Source organism: Apteryx rowi, unplaced genomic scaffold (genome assembly GCF_003343035.1).
Source record: "Apteryx rowi isolate R43461 unplaced genomic scaffold, aptRow1 scaffold_193, whole genome shotgun sequence".
Classification (NCBI taxonomy): Eukaryota; Metazoa; Chordata; class Aves; order Apterygiformes; family Apterygidae; genus Apteryx; species Apteryx rowi.
In genome coordinates this window covers 1301485-1323292 of record NW_020448230.1, presented here as the reverse complement: position 1 = coordinate 1323292, position 21808 = coordinate 1301485, and the positions used below count along the sequence as shown (strand labels likewise).

The 21808-nt window shown below is 36.3% G+C and overlaps 1 protein-coding gene across 11 annotated transcripts in view; it reads left to right on the top strand.

Annotated features, from left to right (window-relative positions):
* LYST (lysosomal trafficking regulator) overlaps positions 1-21808 on the top strand; it is a 99984-nt gene that overhangs the window by 38140 nt on the left and 40036 nt on the right. For 9 of the 11 annotated variants that reach the window (XR_003252998.1, XR_003252999.1, XM_026062777.1 and 6 more), the window contains 15 exons: positions 1427-2462; positions 4116-4277; positions 4948-5137; positions 6401-6627; positions 8774-8840; positions 9695-9804; positions 10868-11291; positions 12399-12543; positions 13293-13466; positions 15207-15367; positions 16430-16620; positions 18217-18462; positions 19880-20053; positions 20636-20785; positions 21424-21561. Coding sequence is in view for 9 of the 11 variants with exons in the window: in XM_026062777.1 (XP_025918562.1) it covers positions 1427-2462; positions 4116-4277; positions 4948-5137; positions 6401-6627; positions 8774-8840; positions 9695-9804; positions 10868-11291; positions 12399-12543; positions 13293-13466; positions 15207-15367; positions 16430-16620; positions 18217-18462; positions 19880-20053; positions 20636-20785; positions 21424-21561 (3595 nt within the window). In the remaining 2 variants the exon portion in view is untranslated. The remainder of the gene's footprint in view (positions 1-1426; positions 2463-4115; positions 4278-4947; positions 5138-6400; positions 6628-8773; positions 8841-9694; positions 9805-10867; positions 11292-12398; positions 12544-13292; positions 13467-15206; positions 15368-16429; positions 16621-18216; positions 18463-19879; positions 20054-20635; positions 20786-21423; positions 21562-21808) is intronic. The other 2 variants (XM_026062775.1, XM_026062776.1) reach the window with 2 other exon arrangements.

Here is a 21808-nt window from a genome sequence, read left to right as displayed (position 1 = left end):
GATTCACATGTTGCTTTTCTGTGGTAATTAAACTACTTAATTTTCTGATCTGTTTTCCTCCTCCTGCTAGAATGGTCTTCATAGAAACCTAATTTGAAAAATAAAACTTAAGTTAGACTTATTTGTAGTCCTGAAGTAACTGTTTCTTGATTTACAAAATCCTATTCATGTAAGCATAACTTTAAAAGCAAAACCAAACAAAACATACTTCCAGGGCATGRAATTTTTTCCTATTTATTGTGAAATTGATGAAGTAGTTCTTTAGTAAAATCTCTGGAAGTTTTTTCAGAATATGAATAAGAATGTGTTCTTTCTTCCTGGAAAAATTCTGGTGTTTTCATTTTGAGTCCTGAAAAACTGAAGTGAATTTATTAGGGTTACCTGAAACAAATATGAAGAATAGGCTAGTATTCCAGTTTTCATAAAGGATTATCTGATGTGTTTTTAACTCTTATCTTACCTAAACTGTATCAGAAGCATCAATTTTGAAAAAAAAAAAACCACTTAGTGGCAAAGAGGTAAGAAGTAAAGTTTAGATTCAAGGAAGTTTAAAGTTGTCTATTTACTACTGGCCTAAAGATGTACATGACTCATTTGATTTTTAGGGTATATGACTCAATTATAGTAAAAGCTGATTCTGCAGGAAGGTAATGGAAGGGTAGGAAAGGTGAATGTCTGAGCAAACATAATACACTAAGAAGAAGCTTACAGAATTTGTGATAAGGATCTCTGTGAACTAAATGTAATGAATGGGGAGTAGAAAGAAGGGAAAAAGTCCTTGGAAACAGATATACCAAAGGATACTCTTTTAACATTGTAATTCTTATGCCAGAAAGCCTGCAAAAAGATGTGCTTGAAAGGTGTTTCATATAAAATTGCAAGGATCTTGTGTTCATACAAAAACTAAATAGGCATAGCTAGTAAAATATGCGAGGACTTCAATTTTATTTGAGGAGGAATCTCTAATTTCTGAAGTCATAGAACAGAGAAGACAAGATATTTTACGATCTCCAGTCACTAATAAAAAGTAGGGGCGAGGTCCCACTAAAGAGCAAGTGTCGTAGAGTTAATTAAATACCTTCTGTGCTTTGAACATTGTGCATCTTTGGTCTGTATTTTAGAGGTTAATCAATATTCATCTCTTACATTATTTCTTACAACAAATAAGCTTATGATTTCTTTTCCAATACCAGGTGGACARTATTTGCTTGGTATTCTAGAAAGTTGCAGACAAATTCCCCTCTCTATCTTACCTCACATTCCTGAGGTGGGATATTTACAGCAATTACTATAAGCATGGTCTGTCCCTCCTTGGTGCTAGTCAAGTGTGTAGAACAGAGGGTTATTTTTGGTTAAGATGTCTTCTCTAAACTACGTGAATTTATGGTTAGTTTATAAGGTAATTTTCTTATGCTTTCTCTTGCAGGGTAATTAGAGACTCATTTTTGAGCTGTAATGGAGTAAACCAAATGATTGAATTAAATTACTTGGATGCTGTAAGAAGCCATTCTCTGAAAGTGTTGGAGACTTTGATACTCTGCCTTGGAGACCAGCAGAAAGACCAAGCAATGGCAGAACTAGAAGGCTTGACCAGTGAACAAAAGGAGGCTGCGTCTGAGTTGCCTGCTTCTCTTTGTAGCCAGCACACTGTTTCAGAAGTTCCTCAAAGCCTGAGCAAGTTTTATGCTGGCCTCAAAGATGCTTACCCAAAAAAGAAAAAGTTTGTGAGTCAAGACATTCATGTCAACACAATAAATCTATTCCTCTGTGTTGCTTTTTTATGTGTAAGTAAAGAAGCAGATTGTGATCGGGATTCAGCTAATGACTCTGAAGACACTTCAGGATATGATAGTACAGCTAGTGAGCCATTAGGCCACAAATTACCATATCTGTCACTGGAAAGCCTTACTTTGCCTTCCCTAGAATATATTCATAGGGCTGCAGATATTTGGTCCATGTGTTGTTGGATCTATCTGTGTAGTTCAGTTTTCCAGAGACAGTTCCACAGACTTGGAGGTTTTGAAGCATGCCATAGACTACTAATCTTGATTATTCAGAAACTTGCGAAGAGCAAGGAAAAGGAGCAAGAAAAAAAGGAGAGAGTATTGAGTGAAAGCAGCAGAAGTTTGCATGGGAGCCCTCATGCTGAGCCTCTCATCAAGGATGACTCTGCTCACTTGGCTAAAAGCAGAGAGTTGACACAATCAGAACTCAACAGTTTTGACAAAAATCCTGCTGATGCAGAACAGTTGGTGTCTGAATGCGTTTCCTGTGACAGGTCTTTGAGTAGGGAAGATGCTTCAGTTACTCCTGTTGTTAATCTTGAAGAGACAAAACCTTCTGTAAGAGAAGAGGCTGAGTGGGCACTTCAGGGTATCAGACTTCTTGAAGCTCTGCTGACAATCTGTCTGCACAGTGCAAGCAGTATGCAGCAGAAGATGGAAGTAGAGGTGTTTCACCAGGTACTGTGTAACTTCCCTTTGCTTATCTTACTCATATTTATGTATAATGTTATTTTAACAGTGACTTAACTGAAAGTTCTTTTGGTGATGAAAGGGAAGTTTATGCTTGTATTATGATACCATCTTTTCTGTGTACTTGAACTATAAAAATAGATGATTTGCTTAGTAGGAAGGAGTGGTCAGCAAGCATGAGGAATGATGCTGGGTGGATGGAGAAACTGGCAATTGCTGCTTCTGAGGAGGCATCTTCCTGCTTGTCACCCTTTTGTTTGCTGTATACAGTAAGATGCCTGTCAGGACCCTGAACCCCCTTGCTTGTCCTCCAACATGACTTTGTCCACTAGTCTCTTGGGTTGGCTCCCCATTTGTGCCGGTTTCCTGCCTCTCTGGGATTGTGAGAGAATATTCCAGAACAGCAGGTTGACTCAGATTAGATTTTTTTTATTATTATTATTTACTTTTAGCTGTATTGTCTGTTTTTTTCCATATATTTCTGGTTTAGTTTTCCATGCATCTGTTGCAGCTGCTTGATCCACATCATGAATATGGCCAAGGGCTAAACTCAGCACCAAATACTGTTTCTGGGTTAATGTATCTTGAGTACTAGGGAGGACTGATATTGACAGATGAAGTTTTTGTCTTCTCTCTCCCTTCCYCTCCTGCCCCCAAGTGGCCCTAACTAGAGGAAAGGGGTGGCTTCCTCTGACTGAATATAGTAGTGGACCTTGACTACTATGAATTTCTTGCTGACTATACCTAAACATTTTTCTGGTCAAAGTTATGGCCTGCTTTTTCTCCTTTTCTATGTAGTTCTAGTGTCCTGTATTAGGCAGCCTCCATAGGATATGAGGTTACTACCTGAGCTGATGGGCCCTGAATGGTGGTAGAGACTTGGTTTTTGAAAGAGTATTTAATGGAGAATGGATGTGACAGGTGGGACTGAAGGAGAGGTGTGTAGACCAGGCAGGGAGTTATGCATAATAACTTAATATTTTTGATGGTACTGAGCAGAGCATGATGCCTAAGAAAGAGGAACGCTGGAGAAGGCACAATACTTAAAGGGACACATGGAAGAACTATTACTTAAAACAAACCTTGCAGGTGAATTAATTCAGTGTTCAGAAGCTGTTAATTCACAGAAGACACCTTCACCATGCTTTAATACTTCAGTTATTATCTTGTGTTTTATTTGGCAGTTTATTGTAAAAGCAGTAGGTATTGGGTACAGGAAAGAATTGGAAATTGACCCTCTGTCTTTGCGGTTTGTTATTTTGGGGAACTTAGACATGTAACCCTCTGTCTTGTTAACCTCACTAGTAATGTTGTACAGTCTGAAAGCACTGCGTACTTTAAATTATTTCAGAGGCATTTATTTTTGGAACTTCGTGTTTTGACTTGTAATATTTGGGAAACAGCATGTTGTTGAGAATCTTTCAGTGCAAACTGCTTAACCTTCTAAACCTTTGTCATGACAAACATGACAAATCTTTATTATTGTGAGAGACTAGATGAAGTCTAATAGTTTTAATTGGGAAGTCTGATTAAATGGTGTTGTAGGTGGAAAGTAGAGTTCTTAAATGAAAGTATGGGACTGTTCCAGTTAGCCAAAACAGAGTAACATGAATTGAAACACTTCTGTTTTCCGAAACGCAGAATACTTGTGTGGATGATGTCTTACTTGAAGTAAGAGACCAGCTTGCTCAATCAAAAGTGATAGAAACCAACTTGGCAAAGCCTCTGTTTGATTCACTGCTTCGTATTGCATTGGGCACTTTTTCTGCTGATCTGGATCATTCTGAAGAAAAAGTCGAAAAGGTATGAAACTGAGTAGTTTAATATAAATGTTGCATGTATAAGGGTTTGCCAGATCAGGTCTCTTCAGGTCTGTATTTTTTAACTAAAGAGCATGTGCTTAAATTTGGGGTTTTGGTGGTGTTGAAGATTAATTCTCCAGTTCTCATATGCAAGCATATGACAGTTGATCATAAGCTCCTTGCATTTGTTATTCAGGAAAACATCATGCATGCCCTCCCCCCACCAAAGTGGGGTGGCAAGCTGTACTGTTATTTATGGATACACCTGAAACCTGAAGTTCTGGTCACTCTTCCATGACAGAGAAATTGACAAACTTTTAAATGGAGAGCTTCAAAGTAGGAGTGCTGACTGACCTTAATGGCTGCAGAGATTCTTTCACCTTACAGTGGTGTCAGGATGCTTTGCTTATGGTGATAGCGATTTTTAGAAACGTAATTTTTCTTAATGCAGTGGCCAGTTGTTTCTCAAAACTTAGGTCAGGTAGTTGGTAAGAAAAATCCATCTTTGCGGAGTTCCTCTTCTGTGTAGGAATGAAGTATCCTTAAAAGCATCCTTTAAAAATTACCTTGTGCTTGCTTGAAAGTATATGGTCAGTTTGTTTCTTTTGCCAGTGGGGATGGAGGAAATGGGTATCTGGAAAGTTCTAAACTGCGTGCTTTTCTGAACAAAGGAGGTAAACTTGTTTGACACACGTGTTATACAGCCCCATCACACTGAAAAGGAGCCTGCATCACAACCTGGAGACGTCTTGGAAGAAGCTGAAGAGTCACAGTGCTGTAGTCTTAAACTCCTTGTAGAAGAGGCAGGATATGAAGCAGATAGTGAAAGTAACCCTGATGACAGTGAAACCAAGAATGATGGTAAATGTGAACTTTTTAAATATACAAAGCAGTCTTTATGGCATAACTGAGCGTGCTTGTCTTTTGAGAGATGCAAGAAACAGGGTGAGTATCAGAGGCCTGTTTAGTTTTATTAGAGGCTAGTTTAGTTTTTTACTCCTAGTAGGATCCAGTTATCTATGGAAAGATGACAGCTATTCATATTGTGAGTGTTATAGAAACTGTTTTGCCTTTTTTCCTTTTTTTGGTTTCTGTGACACTTATACCAAAGTCATGTTGAGTCATCCTTGCTGAAATGTATTACTGATTATGTTTCAGGCAATTTCTGCTAGAGCTGCTTATCAGTGCTTTGTTTACAAATCTATGCTTGAGCTTTTATATAACACTGTTATCTGATTAAATTTACGTAATCTAGCTATAACATCTCCTTTTATATATTCATTCAACCATTAATGTGCACATCCTTTATTTTACTGTATTTGTTTCAGTGTACTTAATTTTGAAGATGAATTTGCTTTAATTTTTTCCTTCATGCTAAACACTTGGATGCTTATGCTCTTATGTAATATAAAGTCAGCATAAGCAGTAACGGACTTGAATGGAACTGAGTTCCATTATTACTGTTTACTTGTATGACTAGACTTTATCAGTAATGACATATAGAAGTGTATATGGATGTATTTAATGGTTTTTTTGAAGTGGTTTTGAGTTAGAGTGAAAACAGTTTGCTGGAAATGCTTCAGGTTAAAGTTTAAAGTCTTACCCAGATGCAAGAGGAAGAAGAAATGCTTAAATGTTTTGCCCTGGGGTTTTTTGATCGTTCTGKAGGTGTTCTGTCATGTGTTGGCATTCTGAGTTAACTAAACCTCTTCCCCAACTTAAATCAGTAATTTCTCCCCCACACACACACTAAACTTATCTCCTTTCTTAACAAGCTCAGAGTCTTCTGTATAGAAGCTCAAGCTCTCTTACAATGATTTTAGTCATATTTTACAATTTGCATATCCCATCACTAAAGTGTGTCCAGTTCCTGGGAAGTGAAGGGATATGGCTTAAGATCATATAGTGGAAGAAACTGCATCCTTGAACTTTCGGATTGGCAGGGAAATGTGAAAAAACAATGCAGAACAGAATGTTCTACTAATTTCTGAAAAGTAGTTATAAGTTAGTGACTGTTTTGTACCTTTGAGACGACTGGAGAAAGTATGTCCTTGGGTGTCTTGTTTGAATCATGCAAACTATATTCACTTGAGTAAGTTTCTRTAAGACAGTGTTCTCTTTCAGGAGCAAACACAAAGGCAGAACCGGGATGCACTGGTCCTTCAGGTTATTTTAATGACCTAACTGAAAACATCAGTCAAGGAGAATTGATATATCCTGAAATCTGCATGCTAGAATTAAACTTGCTCTCAGCTGGTAATGCAAGTCTGGATGTGCTTGCTCACGTGTTCCAAAGCTGCCTGAAAATCATCAGTCAGAAGGAGAGAAATGCCACTTTACTTATAGAACAGGTAAAAATGTTATTAAACAAAGGCAAAAAATATGGCACCATATATTTTATTTTCTTCAGTTTTATAGTAACAGTATACCTAATTGAGTGAACTCAGAAATATTCTAACTTGCTGTTAGGGCATTTGATATGAACTGAAACAATATAAATAACTGGTATCACAAGTAAATGCTGTATTGAATTTTAAAGTTACCAGAAAAGATAGTTAGCTACTGTGTTGAAAAATCCTTGACCTACAAAGTTTTTGAATTTCACAGTTGCCTTATTTTTATCAGGGTTGTTCTATCACCAAAGCAATTGATACAGTTTTAATGACTGGTAGGCTATTGAAAAACAAAACTGTATCTTCATGTATCCAGTATTCTTCTCTTAAGCTGTGATGTGGGTTACATATGTAGTATTATGAGGGAAGATTATTTCACTCTGGTGTCTTTGTTGTTGTTCTTTTAATGAAGGTTAACTGGTGATTCCTACTCAAGTGCTAGTTATTAAAAGGGATGTGGGTTATGCAGATGAGTGTTTAGTCTTACTCAGATTTACCACACAGTGCTATCTGGAAGCAGTAAAATAGTTAGGGACCCTTCTCTTATAGCTTTAAGAGCAGCTGTGCCTTTTTATATTTTGTTGTCTAGTAAATCTCTCATAAGCAATTTTATTAGCACTATACATTCTGCTGGAATTACAGCTCCAGTTGTACATGACTCATTCAAGTGGAAAAGTAATATATAAAGACTAATATTCTGTAAATAACTAATTTCTGAAGGCCTTAAAATTCTAAATATTTCTGAAATAATTATCAGCAAATGTCTCTTTCAGTATATGTATGCACAAATGTGCGCATGCACACTATATATCTACTTTTATAAACTTCCAATGCACAGGTTGATGTCCTCATGATCCTTTGCAATTTCTGAAGGTTGGCTTCGTTTTTTTGCCTTTTAGTAACTAACTTCAGTGTGCCTCTTCTGCAGAAGAGGGAAATATGGCTAAGTACTCTAAACTTAAAGTGATCTTTCATATAATCTAAGAAGCAAAGTTAGTTATGCTTTACAACTTAAATTGAAAGCAGGAGAAGTTGAAGTAGGTGGGAGATATTGTTTTATTTCCACACCAATTTTTTTGTGAATTATTAACTTTAAATCACTAGCACACGTTTCATATTGAACTTCAACAGATGAAATGATTCTATAATTATAAATTTCATTTGGTCAAATTAATGCCTTTTTAGTATGCACAAATATGCTTGTGTTTAATAACTCCCTAATAAATCTGTCTGTATTGATTAAAGTACATGGCAGATCAGCCTAATGCATCCAAATGGTCCCTTAAGATGTCTGAGGCTTAAAGACGGTGATAAAAGATGCCTTTTGCTGAAATTTAAATAGCCATAAAATGGAAACAGACTTCAGAAAACAAACAATCAGAAACACTGTCTGGAAAAGATCTTTGAGAGTGTATATTGCTAATTTCAGTTTCTCTAGAGGGAAGTAAGCTTCAGGTAGTTCTCAAATTGAAAGTTAATGTATTTTTTTAGGCTATTTTCATCTGAGGGGATGAAAATACTTCTTCCAAATGTTAACACTATCAAATTTGTACCTTCAATACATTTTTGGAAAGAGAAAGTGTAAATCTCAAATTAAGAGACTGTGAATGTTAATGATCTTTATCTGAGATTGCTTTTGTGAAGGATGTTGCTCTTAGGAAAACTGCTTTGATTTTTCTGGTGAGTCTTTACTGTAATCTTGCACAAAAAGGTTGGAGAAGGGTTAAACTTGCTTTCAAAATTATGTCACTATATACATACATACCGCATTTTGTCCCAACCTGTAAAACTAATTCAAKGTATTCTAGGGGAGGAGGCAAGGGGAAGAGTTCTCAGAGTTGCTGAATTGATAGTGGCCCAAAGGATTCTTTCTTGAATCAGCTGGATTTCAGAGTCCCTCTTTGATATGATGTGGTTGAACTGTGCAGAATGTGAAAGCATGTTCACTAGCAAATATTTTAATATTTCCATAATTTAAAGTAACTGGAATTATTTTTACTTTAACAAAGATCAACCCTAGACAAGAATTGGTTTAAAAGAAATTATTTAACGTTAGATGCTTAAACTGGTTTGTATTGTTCAGATATCAAACTTTTTTTTAAAGGGAGCTGTTAAAAATCTTTTGGGAGGATTTCTAAATGTATTGACCCAGACGGAGTCTAGTTTTCATGGTGAGTTCAAGGTCTAAGTATATAAATATTGATATCTATAACTTAATGTATATGTCCTCAGATTTTCAGCCATTTTTAGCAAATGCAGTATGTTAAGCAAACTCATTGGCACATGTGAATCTGTGCAGCTATATATTTAACTTGTGACAAGTATCTAACTTCTGTGTAAATATAGGATTATTTTTTGAGCTGGTGGGAATCTTTATTACTTAAACACATGCCAGCAGATCTGAAAACACTGGCTGAAATCATAAACCTAAGATGACAGTGTTAACAAACATTACTTGGGAAAACGGCAGTTATCTTACTGATTAAATCTGATGAGGCACATCATCAGTTTTTATTTCAAACCTCTGCATGACACAAGACTTAGTGATGTCTTGATTTGGTTTTATTTCAATTCAGAAAATAGCTAGCTAATCCAAGAATGTGAAACTAAATTATATGCTTGCCCTAAGGTAGCTCACATAATGAGGCTGCTCTACAGCAGGAGTTGTTGTAAACCCATCCCAGGACTTTGATCCCTGGCTTTGTGGGGAGAACCTTTGGGAACCTAGCATCTAGAAGCTAGATTCCCAGACTTTCAGACTCCCCTTTGTAAACCTGGGAGCCTGTAATAATCTAGATTCATTCAGTGAAATTTTGAATGATTATACTGCCAGGAAGTATGGTCAGACTCTTAAAAACCTGGTCTCTCTAGTAATCATCTTATCACAGCTTCCTGAATTTGAAATGCTTTCACAAAACATTCTGAATTCCAAGTTAATCTTTTCTCATAACAGTATGGTATATGAGGCCTTTAATGTTTTTCAAAAATTGTATTCAAGAAAATTATTTTACCCCTCTACTTTTAGCATGTCAGGTGGTGCTGGTAGACCTGTTAGTCTCTTTGATGAGCTCACAGACATGTTCAGAAGAGCTAACTCTTCTCCTGAGGATATTTCTGGAGAAGACACCCTGTACGGTATGTATGCAGTAGCAAAGGACAATATTCACAAACTTAACAAGAACAGTGAAGCACAAAGAAAATCCATTTGTGTTCAAGGTATTTTGGAAATAAGCATATTGGAACAGCAACATCATAACTGACCAGTGCAACTAAAGTTCATTCTTGGGGTAGTTCATTCCCAAGAGATGAAAAGGAAATGGGGGAGAGAGAAGGGAGTTTGAAGGGTCTTACTGAAGAAAGAGCCCTAGTAACTTTTTTCTTCAGCACAAGAAAACTCTAGAGGAATCGTGAGGAGGCTGACATTGTGGTGATAGTTGGCAGTGAATACTGTAATACTGTAAAACTTGGAAAGCCATTCCCATAAGGTTATAAAGCATCAATATCTCAGGAATGGGTGCTGCTTTTTCAGCAGGAAGTACTTTGTGTAAGCTGTCTTAAGTCAGTTTGTGTAGTGCTGGAACCTGCTGCTTGCTGAAATACCTATTAATTGGTTTGTATAGGACTTTGTGTAAGAAAGCAGATGGAAGGAAATAAAAAATAACTCTGAAATAGTAACAAACTAAAGACAAGTCAACTTTTCAAAAGTAGCTTTCAATAATTGGCTACTTAACTTGAGAAACTTTGGCTTAGGGGCTGAGGTGGTTTTGTTGCTGCTGCTGCAAAAACAAAGTGATTGCAATGTGTGCTGCCTTAACCTGTTTCAAACATGAGGTGAAAGGTGTGGTCTTTTGCGGTACAAGTTAATCTGTTAGCACATAACAAATGTGAGATAAGACTGCACAATGACCACTTGCTATGGTTTAGCYGAATCCTAAGCATGGTGACTTGAAGACTGATCTGCAGTGACTAAATCTTCAAACCTGCTGAACCATAATCCTTTTAAATTGATGCTTAATGTTGTTGTAAATGTGTGTGTCAGTTTGGATATGGAAGCCAAACTGTTTTAGGAAAACATGAATCCAAATTTAAATGAGGAGGAGGATTCTGTTTAGTTAAGTGATGACACTTAGCTATATGGTATAAACAGTTTGATTTGTATTTGTCTGATTTTCTTTTTCTTTTTTTTCCCCTCTTTTAGGAGATACTACTTAAGGGTGTATTGAAGATTGTAGAAACTAACACCTGTATGAACCCATTACAGTACCTTGCCTTTCCTTTGCTATATGGCACACATTTTAGTAGCAGTTCTTCACAAAAATCTGCTAGCGCTCCCAACAGCAAGACTGCTGGACTATTAAAAAGAGCAAAATATTCACAGAATAAGAAAGAGGCAGATGGTGAAAATTTGACTCACCAGCTGCTTTCTTCTTGGTATGTAGCCCCAATTCACCTGCCTTTAGTTGGACAAAACTGTTGGCCACACATGTCTGAGGGCTTCAGTGTCTCACTGTGGTTTCATCTGGAGTGTCTTCATGAAGCAGAAAATTCAGCAGAAAAGGGGAAGAAGATCAAGAAAAGAAGCAAGCTGTTAACTGTAAGAGAGAACAGTTTTGACAGCGCAGGTGAAGGCTTAGTACTTCTTGTTTCTGGTTATCATTCGGGGTTCCGATTACAATTGTTGATTTGTCATATACAAAAGGTTGCACTTTATTCTTCTATATCATGAATACTAAACAGAAGCGACAGCCTTTTGGATTGTTCTTTGAGTCCTGTAAGATATACACACACAAAAAAAGAAAGCACTGTCAGCTTTAGTTCTTAAGTTTGTGCTTGTTAGCTTAGGAATTTAGTGTTCTGATTGAATTTCTAACTCAGTAAAATGTTTTTATGCCATTTCATGTTCTGTGGATGAAAATACTCTATGCAGCAGCTGAAAGGTCTTGGGAGAAGACTGCTGCTCTGGTTTATATGGTCTCATGTATTGATGAAGCAAGTGGGTTTTGTGTGTTTTTTTTTTTTTTTTTCTTTCATAGAGAGCTAGTACATCTTCCTGTGATTTAGGATTTAAATATGTTCTGAAGCTTTTACCTTAAAGAGTCTCTGAATTCATTGAGTCAGCTTTTATAGAGACTTACCTGCTCCCAAACTCTTCTGAGCAGAATCCCCTGGACTATAATTTGTAGGAAGAAAATTGCTCTTAATTCTAACCATAGCACCTCAAATACTCTCTACTTTTATTCAAAGTACAGTAAAAAATAAAAGCTGTTTGGGTTTTTTGGGGGGTGGAGTTGAACTTACTAGCACTGCTTTTATTAGATGGCCTATGCTTTTGCTTAGTAAAGCAAAGTTAAGTTAAAATATTGGATGCGAGTTCATGTTTAAAGGGTGGTGTGCTTTGGAAAGACCAATCTAAAGAACTAAGACTTCCAACAAAGAACATAACATGATATGGCATGTCAAAAGTATCTTTAAATTAGAATATATTAAAGCTTAGTGGCTTTACCTGATTACAAAAACATGCAAAATGCAGTTTTAATGTTGAAGTTAAACTCCTCTGTCCAGTGCATCAAACAGACCTAGATCTGTAAAAAGGATTGTACATACTAGTAAGCTCCCTTTTTAAAACAACTCAYTTCAGTACCTGAGCTATTTCTTTTCATACTTGGTAGCTGGTAGGACATGTGTTGGTTTTATTGTATTGAAATTGCATATAAACACTTTTCTTCTAGAAGAAGCCAAGTCTATAGGAATGGAATACCTAAGCTTGGGAGATAAACTTGTTGAAGATGGCTGTATTCATATAATTTCATTGGGTTCCAAAGCACTAATGATACAAGTCTGGGCGGATTTGAACACTGGAGCTTTCATCTTTCGGTACTGTGTATTAGTCAAGTTTACAAGATGACTTTTGTATGCGTGTTGTCTTATCCAACTTCTAATAGCAGCTTGCAGAGAATGTTGGTGTAGAATAGAAAATTTCTGAGAGAGCTATCTTGAACACTAATGGCAACATCATTGATGTTAAACTGTCAAGTTTATTGCTTACAAATCTACAGCGATGTTTTTTCTTAAGAGGTCAGCCTCTGGTTTTGGATGTTTCATATAGKTATATAATAAATACCCAGAGTAAGATGCAAGATCAGTCAAATGTGATGTAACATAGCAATTGAAGTATTAATGAAGGTGACCCAACAAATGTAAATGGGAATCCATGTTTCAAAATGATTTTAAAAGGTGTTTGTAAGATTAATTCCTGCAAATAATGGATCCTTAAAATGGGTCTGAAGCTGCAGTCTTAGAACACTTTATTTCACAGGGCATCTGCATTTTTTTTCAATAAACTGAACTTAACTTTTCTGTAAAATAGAGATGATATTATCCTTATTTAAAATGTAAGCAGATTCATGCAGGCAGGTTAAATAACTAAATTGAAGCCATAATCTGAGGATTTCCCTGGCTTATGTTTAGCTTCTAAATACAGAGTTGTTACTTAAAAAAAAATTGCTTGTGAAAGTTAAGCGGTATAACTTAAACTGCTATGAGGTCAAAAAATGCAGATTTAGATTTTAAAAATGCAGGTTTGAAAACAAACACTTGTTCTTCCTCTTCTGTTATTTTCATAGTATGTGCATGGATCCAAATGACGAGATGAAAGCTGGTCTGCTGGCACAGGCTGAATCTCCAGAGAATGTTTTCCTTGTGGGCAAGTGGCAGCATTTGGCACTAACATATCTGCAGCAGCCAGAGGGCAAGAAAAATATCCATGGAAAGCTGTTGCTGTGGGTTTCTGGTCAGAGGTAAATTATACATCAGTTGCACCTAGGTCTTTCTGTCATCTTTTTAGGAAGACGTAAACTAGTAGATGTAAACATCTATGCTACTTTAGTGCAGGCTGAAGTAGTTTTTTGGGGTAGGAAAGGAAATTCCTAGCAAGATACCCCTCATGTCCAGTATTGTCCTGATTTCTTTGAATAAAAACAGATCTGCCTTGGGCTGTGTTTGAACAAAAGATTCCTGATCAGGAATAAGTAAGGGAGGTAAGTACTACATGATTTTGAGAATAAGATCCAAAAAAAGCAATACAATGAAGTTAGAGGGCATGATCTTTTTGGTTAAGTTAATCAGAATTAAGGAGGTATAGTTCAGGTACTGGCGATATTCTTGAAAAGAGAAATGAATAGGAGGTGAAGAGAAGACAATCATTTTGTCCTCTTAAAAAAAAAAAAAAGCTTCCTTGGATTTTCTGTGTAGTTGAAAGAAATAAGCAGGGGAGAAGTTCTGAAAAATATACCTGCTGACCTAAGATCTGAATTGGCAGCAGAAAGTACTTTTTCCACTGAAAGCTTAAGGACCATGCCCCTAACTGAAGTACCTGATGCTAGGTTTGAGTCTGGGCCTGCAAGAAATATCCATTGGTTGGAAAAGGAATTTAATATTGTGGTTTTCCTTCTGTTCCTAAAGTCTAAACTATGAAGACTTTGTACTCAAAATAGATGGTCAAAATGCTATGTCCTAAAACACTTAGATGTTCCATAATTCTTTACTCTTGCTTTCTTAGGGTTAAAATTTCTTTAGAATCTGGTTAGTAAACAAGTCACTTCAGGAATCTTTGTAATAAAGCTGTATCTGAGAAAAAGCACATTATTTTTCTTGATTACAACTTGATTCCCAGGTTACTTGTACAATTTTAAAGTATAATACTTAGTTTCTAGAACAGATCAAAACACGTAGTTAAATTTTAAGAAACTTGATTCCCCATTGTTCAGTCTGTGCATACAGATGTGCAATAAAGCCCAAATATGGAGATACTGGGAAAACTGAAAATACTGTTCTGCACATGTGCAGTTAACGAGGCCACTCCATATAGASAGTGCCCAATTTGCTAATATGTGCAGTGTTAGACTCTTCCAGGAAATTTTAAATGACCTTTACAGTTCAATCGTTCTGTCCATGTAAACGCACATTAGGTTTATAGGATGCTTCCTGAGAGTATCATGCTTATTGCCCATGGCTCTACAGCACAGAGGGTATGCATAAGCTCTGACAAGGTTCGCCTGCACAAGAAAATTCTGGACACAATATTTTTCAGCTTATGTTGTGAGCTACAGACTTGTGCAGTGACATAGTCAAAGGCCTCTGGTTCTTTAGGAACAGTAGAAATCCTTGACAAATTGTGATATATTAAAAAAAAAGTGCGTAATGTCACTCAGGAGTGCATGTGTGTATATTTATTTCTTCATTGAGGTCAGGGAGGGAAGAGGGAAGGAAACTCCTATCTAGAAAATTCTGACTGCATGGCAACCCCAGTTGTGACTCCATCCCTCTTTCCCCCATTTTAGATAGTATTTATATATATACACACATAAGTTACACTAATTTAACTGCATTCCAAGGCTCCTAGGAGTTGATAACAGCTTGAGTAATTTAATTTTGATAACTAAATATTAAAATGTGTTATAAGTTTAGGCTGAATACCTTAGGTAGCAATTTTGAACAGTTCTCAATATTTATATATACTTCTTTATATCTGTTTTTAGGAAATGTGAGATTAATTTAGATTATACACTACCAAGGAAAACAAGTTTATCATCTGACAGTAATAAAACCTTTTGTATGATTGGCCACTGTACATCCTCTCAAGAAGACTTGCTTCGATTGTCTGGTAGATGGGATCTTGGAAATCTGCTTCTCTTTAATGGTACTTGTATACTTACTGCTTTTTTTTTTCTTTTTAAACTTGCATAAACCTTCATTTCATCTCCCTCCTTCTTTCCATTAAAGCTTAGTTTTTATGGTTTTCCAAGCTGGCATAAACATGCTAACTTATTACAGTAAAAGCAACAATACATTCTTTAGCAGTGTAATATATTAGGGAGAATATGAATATAAATGCATGCTGTAGATGAGCTGCTTGTGGGAAAGGTCAGCTCCACCTCCTGGATCTATACTGACTGCCATGTGTCTGCAAAACAGATTCCTCCAGAGAGCGCTGGATTTACTGCTGTATTGTTGTCATGCTCCCACACATCATAGATCTGGATCTTTCTGGAAGTACGTAGTTGTTCAACATGAGGTTACAAACTAATTATGCTCAGACATTTGGACAACTATTTAACAACAGAACAGCTGAACTTCTTAGGAATCTTAACCAACTAAGAGATGCTTCTTTTGAAGAAACAATCTTAAAAACAGATGACCTGGAAAGTGCTTGCCTTCCTATCTGAAAAGGGGAAGGAGGTCCATTTTTGTCTTCCATTTGCTATGTAGTTTTTTCTCTTCCCTCCCTTGGTAAATCAAATTTACTCTTTCCCTCCAATGGTAAATGAACTTTTACCATTGTTGAATCCTTCTGAGTAGTGCTATCCAACTCTCCATGATGTTGTAGCGTATTGTTATCTGTAATCTTGCTATGCTTTGAAAACTTTGAGGGTGCTTGGATAGATTATCTTGTCAATTACAGAAAAAAGGCATTATAGTTGATTCTGACATGCTGGTTTTCAGTTCATCCATATCATCTTCCTGACTTAGTTTCAGTTACCCCTGCCACTGAATTGATCTGGCCTGCAGCATGTGTCAGAAGTCACTGATTTACAGTAGTTAATAAGCATCAGACTGCACTAGTTGTTTCTGATGAGCAAGTCCTACAAAAACTAGCCGGTTATCTTCCTTGTAAAGTCTCTGATGCAGTCTACTACCCAATGTCTGAGTTTTGCTTTACTGTGTACTGAGAATTTAAAGACTTCTCTTCTGGATTTTTTAGGTGCAAAGATTGGACCAGAGGAAGCATTCTATTTATATGCCTGTGGACCAGACTTCACATCTGTAATGCCTTGTAAATATGGCAAAACACTGACTGATTGCTCTAAGTACATAAGTAAAGATATTCTACAATGTGAACAAATTAAGGAGCTCTTCATGACAAAAAAGGAAGTAGATGTTGGACCTTTAGTTGTAAGTTTCAACTTAAAAATGGTTCTTCTCCTAGAACTGATTAAGAGAATGGGAACATGTTTCTTGCTTGCTGCCCCCCCCCCCCAAGGTGCTTCACTTTCTCAAAGTAAGCAGGAGCAAATTCAACTCTTAATAAAATCACTGCTTGTTCTTTCCACTTATTTCAATGGGAGTTGAAATGGACAGCCTATGTGGAATTTCTTTCTCTAGTCTGGATTGTGACAACTTTTAGATGTCACAACTTTTACAATACTGTAGTGTTTCTGTATTTGAGAAGCAGGCACCTCCTGAACTGTTTTAAGCACCTACTTTAAGATGAGTAGTTGCCTAGTTTCTCCATTGGCATAAAGGTAGACAAGGACAGCTTAGCTTAGTTAACCTTTTAAACATTAAAACCTGATAGATGGTGTGGGGGGGCAGGGCAGTATTTAGTGTACTCTAACAGGAAGCAAGAAAGAGAATAGAATCCCAGTTCTCTGGGGGTTTTGAGAAGGATTAGATTTGCATTGAGTTTGGCTGAAAAGTAGTTTTCCTGCTAAGAGGTCTTACCTTTTCTTCCCTGACTTGTAGCTTTGCAGATATAGATATATAGTTATACTAGAAAAAGAAGAAGAGAAAATTACCATATCAATAGAGCCTATTATATTTGGGGTATTATCTTGATCCACTGGTAGCTTCTGCTATATGAACTGTCTCCCCTAGAGGGATTTTTTCCTAATCTTGTTCTACAGCAGTGCTGTAGCTGTAGGCAAAAGCTTGTTCTGTCTGGATGTGCTCCTTATAAACGTGGGCACTAAATTTTGAATGGGTTAAGAAGGGATGAGTGAACTAGGTGAAAAGCCTAATAAATTAGCATCATGCAACTTTTATGCCTACTTTGTTTCACAAAACTCCAAGTAACCGGAAAGTAGAACTGCTCAGAAGTGAATTGATCTCTTGCACTCTTGCATAGAAAATAAAAATGACTTAACTGTTATCTCTCTTGTAGATAAATGCATTCCAAGTATGATCATTTTACACCTTCTGTAAAAATGAGTCAGTTGCCTTTGATAGGAGTTTTGGTTTTGATCCAAGTCTTTTCATCAGTAAAGAAACTTCTGTAGTTTTAAGTATGTAATCCTCTATTGAGATTCTCTTACGGCATAGCTGATTGAAGAACAATTTTACTGTTAAAGACTTAGCTGCTATTTTTCAAAATGTTTATTTTCTATTTTGGACACTAAGGCATCTGCCCATTTTTAGAAAGGGAAACAAACTTTACCCAATACTTCTGTGTAGTCTTTTCTTTTAACTCTGTCAGCAACTTTGTTTTTATATGAAATAGTGCTGATGCTGCTTCAGATGATGAGAGGAAGATCCTTGGGTTTTTAGTGTTTTCTTAACTTTCTCTGGTGTAGCTATCAAGTAGCTGTGCTAAAATTTGGGAATCCTGTTACTTTAGTGCATACACATCCATACAAAACTGAGCAGGATGAGAGTAAAGTAGAAATGAACTTCCAAATTTACTACTTGCTGTTAGGTGAGGGTTTTTCCCCTCTCATATTAAATAATCAGTTTAACTTTCTTAATCTGGCTTATAAACTTCTCTTGTTTCAGGAAAGTCTTGCTGTTGTTTATACCACATGTTGCCCTGGTCAGTACACCATATACGAACCTGTTATTCGACTGAAAAGTCAAGTGAAAACTATACCTTCTCAGCGACCTTTCAGTTCAAAAGAAGTTCAGAGTGGTGTGTTGGATTCTCATCACCTGAAAATACTTCAACCTGTTGAATATAAAACCCTTCAGGGCATACTCCATGAAATTGGAGGAACTGGTGCATTTGTTTTCCTCTTTGCTAGGGTAAGGAGATATGGGGGAGTTGTGTGCTCTGCCCTGTRAGATCTTCCTTTAGTCTTGGGTAGCCAAACGCCTATTATAGCCATCTTACTCCTGTTAATAAAAGTCTGAGTGTTTGCGTGGGTTTTTGTTTTGTTTTTTTCTAACTCTGTTGTGGAAAACTTTTCTATGGCATAATGCAAAGACTGCATTGTACAGGTTGTCTTAAACAGGAGACTTTCAACAGTTGTAATTCTATTGTGCAATTTGTTTATAACATTGCTAGTGTGTAAGAGGTGGTGTTGCATTCTAATTAATAGAGAGGCGGCTTCTAAAGGGCAACAGTTTGCTTGTTTTTAAAGTGTTGTGGAACTCATTTTGGTCTCTAATCTTTAAATCCAAGTGTTACAGTAGTGGCATGTTGATTAATATTAAAAAAAGAAAGAAAAACCCAATTCATTGCACCTTTTTTAACTTTAAAAACAGGATATTCATAGTATAAGTATGAAGAAATGTAAAAGTACATTTGTAGCATTCAGTGCTTTTGACTATTATCTAACAAATAGTGACAGCTTTTCTGAGAGAAAGCTGTGTAGCAGTGTTCAAAGGTTTATCCTGTCCAATAAAAGTTCTAATTTCAAAAATATTAAGGCTATGAGCCTTAATTATTTCTTTGCTGTGATCTRTATGTGGAGAGGCCAATATCCATGCTAAGAGTCTCTGAAGTATTAAATTTCCTGCAAGATACTAATGAAAGCCTGGAACTTATTTGTTTTATATGCCTACATGACATTGGTAGTGCTCTAAAAGATGTGTATGTGGGGTAAGCAACACACATTAGACTAGACAGTCAGGTGTTCAGGCTTTTGGTTATGATGACACTGTTTACTATAACTTTCATGTTATGTGATAATGCAATCTGAGGAAAATCCCTATTCAAGGTATTATGTTGTACAAGTACATGCTAACCACATGCTACAGCCCCTGCTGTATCCCGTACTTGCATCAGTAAAGCTAGCAAACAATGTTTCAGATCTGTCAGATGACATTATATATGAATGTGTATAATTGCAAGTGCAGCAGTGTTAACTGATACGCAGCCATGGAATAAATAGGAACTGACTTCTTACTGTACCAAGAAAAAATTGACACCTCTTAAATTTTGTGGACCAAATTTTTCTTAAAAAGGGATTCCTGTTATGAGACTCTTACTTGCTTAGCAGATCATAATTTACCACAGTAGGAATTCTGTCACTTTAGGTAATATCTGAATGAGTGTGTATGCATGCAATGCAAAAATGCAGGTTATATGTACATAATCTGAAAATCTTTAAAACAGATAAAATCCAGAAGATATGATTTAAGACTGCAACAAAGTTTTTAAGGTTTTTGTTTTCTAAATGTTTCTCATTTAAACTGATTTATTAAACTTTTTCTTCAGGTTGTAGAGATTAGCAGCTGTGAAGACACTCAAGCTTTAGCACTTCAACTTATACTATCTTTAACAAAATATAATCAACAGAGAATACAGGAGATGGAAAACTGTAATGGCTATTCCATGGTTCATCGAGTGTTAATCAAACCAAAGTGTGTTGTTGGATTTTGCATGCTGAAGGTACAATGCTCTTTAAACTGTCTGTATAACTGCTGGTTATTTGAAGTGTCTTGACAATAACTTCTAGAAAGTTTACCTGTAATGGGAAGTATCCCTTTGTACTTCTTTCATAAAAACACCTATCAGGAATATTTTGCTGCACGTATAGAAGAAAACTGCAGTATTCCCTGAGACTCAGACTGTCTTCTAGTGGATAGAATTCTTATGGATGCCCTTTTTCTAATAAAATGAAAGCTGAGCTTTCTAAGTTTTAGAGCTTAGGAGGTGTGGCTATAGTCTTCAAGTAATGAAGCTTCACGTGCAAAGTCATGATTTAAGATTTTCAAGTGTCTGATAGTTGAGTGCCCATCTTGGCGTTCAGCACCTGCATTTTTTTAATTCTGTGTACATGCCTTATGAAGCTTCTAAAATGCCTCCGGTTGTTACTGACTTCTAACTATTTTCAAAGTTGGCCATGTAGACTGTGTGCTTTCCTTATCAAAAAGGCAGATGTCCCTTTAAAGAACTTTATAAATCTGAGAGGGCAACTATACTGTTTTGTGCTTGCAACTTTCAAAATTAATTTTTTTTCCCCCCTCTAAGACTCTTCTTGAAGGATGCTGCAGTGATGAGATTCTCTGTATAAATGAGAATGGGCAATTCATGCTTGACACAGATTCTACTGCAGTAATCCAAGATGTTCAGTTGTTAGAAAAACTGCTGCTTGACTGGAAGATATGGTCTAAAGCAAAGGTAATTACTTTCTTTTTTGGAARGAGATTTTTTTCCTTGGCTAAAAGCCAAATTAAATAAAATGATGATAAAGTATTACAAAGTCTGAAATGAATTTCTCCAGTTAGATTTCAGTAGCTACTAAAATAGTCCAAAATTAATGGTCCTTACTTTTCTTTGAATAGTTGGTAGTAATATCAAGCTCCCAGTTGTCAATGCTGCAGGTTACCTTAGCGTATTCATTTCTGTAGTAAATGTGCAAAGTATGTCAATGACTTAAGTTTCTTGAATGGATTAATTTTTAAGAGAAACCTGTCAACTGAGGAAGACCTCTTGCTTCCCCCTCCACTTACAAAACTGTTGAAAACAACCATCTGGTGTTAGTAAAACAAAGGGTATACAAAACTCAGTATAGGCAAGAAGTAATTTTTTTTTGTAACTTTAATCACTAAAATATGCTTAATCCTGTGCTTTTAATGAGCATGACTCTCCATGGCTTCTAATTCTGACCTGACACACTTGCACTTGCTGTATCTTACTTTTTCTCAGGTGCGAAACTATTTTTATGTGATTATCTTTCTAATCTGTTAAAACTTCTCAGTATAGACTCAAATATATTTTTGAATCCATGATTTTGTTTTGTTTTTTTTGTTTTTCAGGAAGGTGTTTGGGAAACTCTGTTAGCAGCTCTAGAAATTCTAATCAGAGCTAACCATCACCAACAGATGTTTAACATGAAACAGCTGTTGAAAGCTCAAGTGGTACATCACTTCCTGTTAACTTGTCAAGTTCTGCAGGTACTTTCAGTCTGAAATCCTATTTTGTGCTTGTCAAACACTTAGTTTTACTTGAAGAAAAAAGATGAAATTAAATGCTATTGAAAAATCTACTTCTGTAGACTATATCCTGGCTTATCCTCTGTGCTTCCAGCTGCTTTTCATCTACTTCAGGCATTGTTGCTGTGAAGAGGTGCTGTGTGGTAATGAGTGAGCAGTGCTATTTTTTTCTGATGGACAGACGAGACAAGAGATTTTAACCATCTGG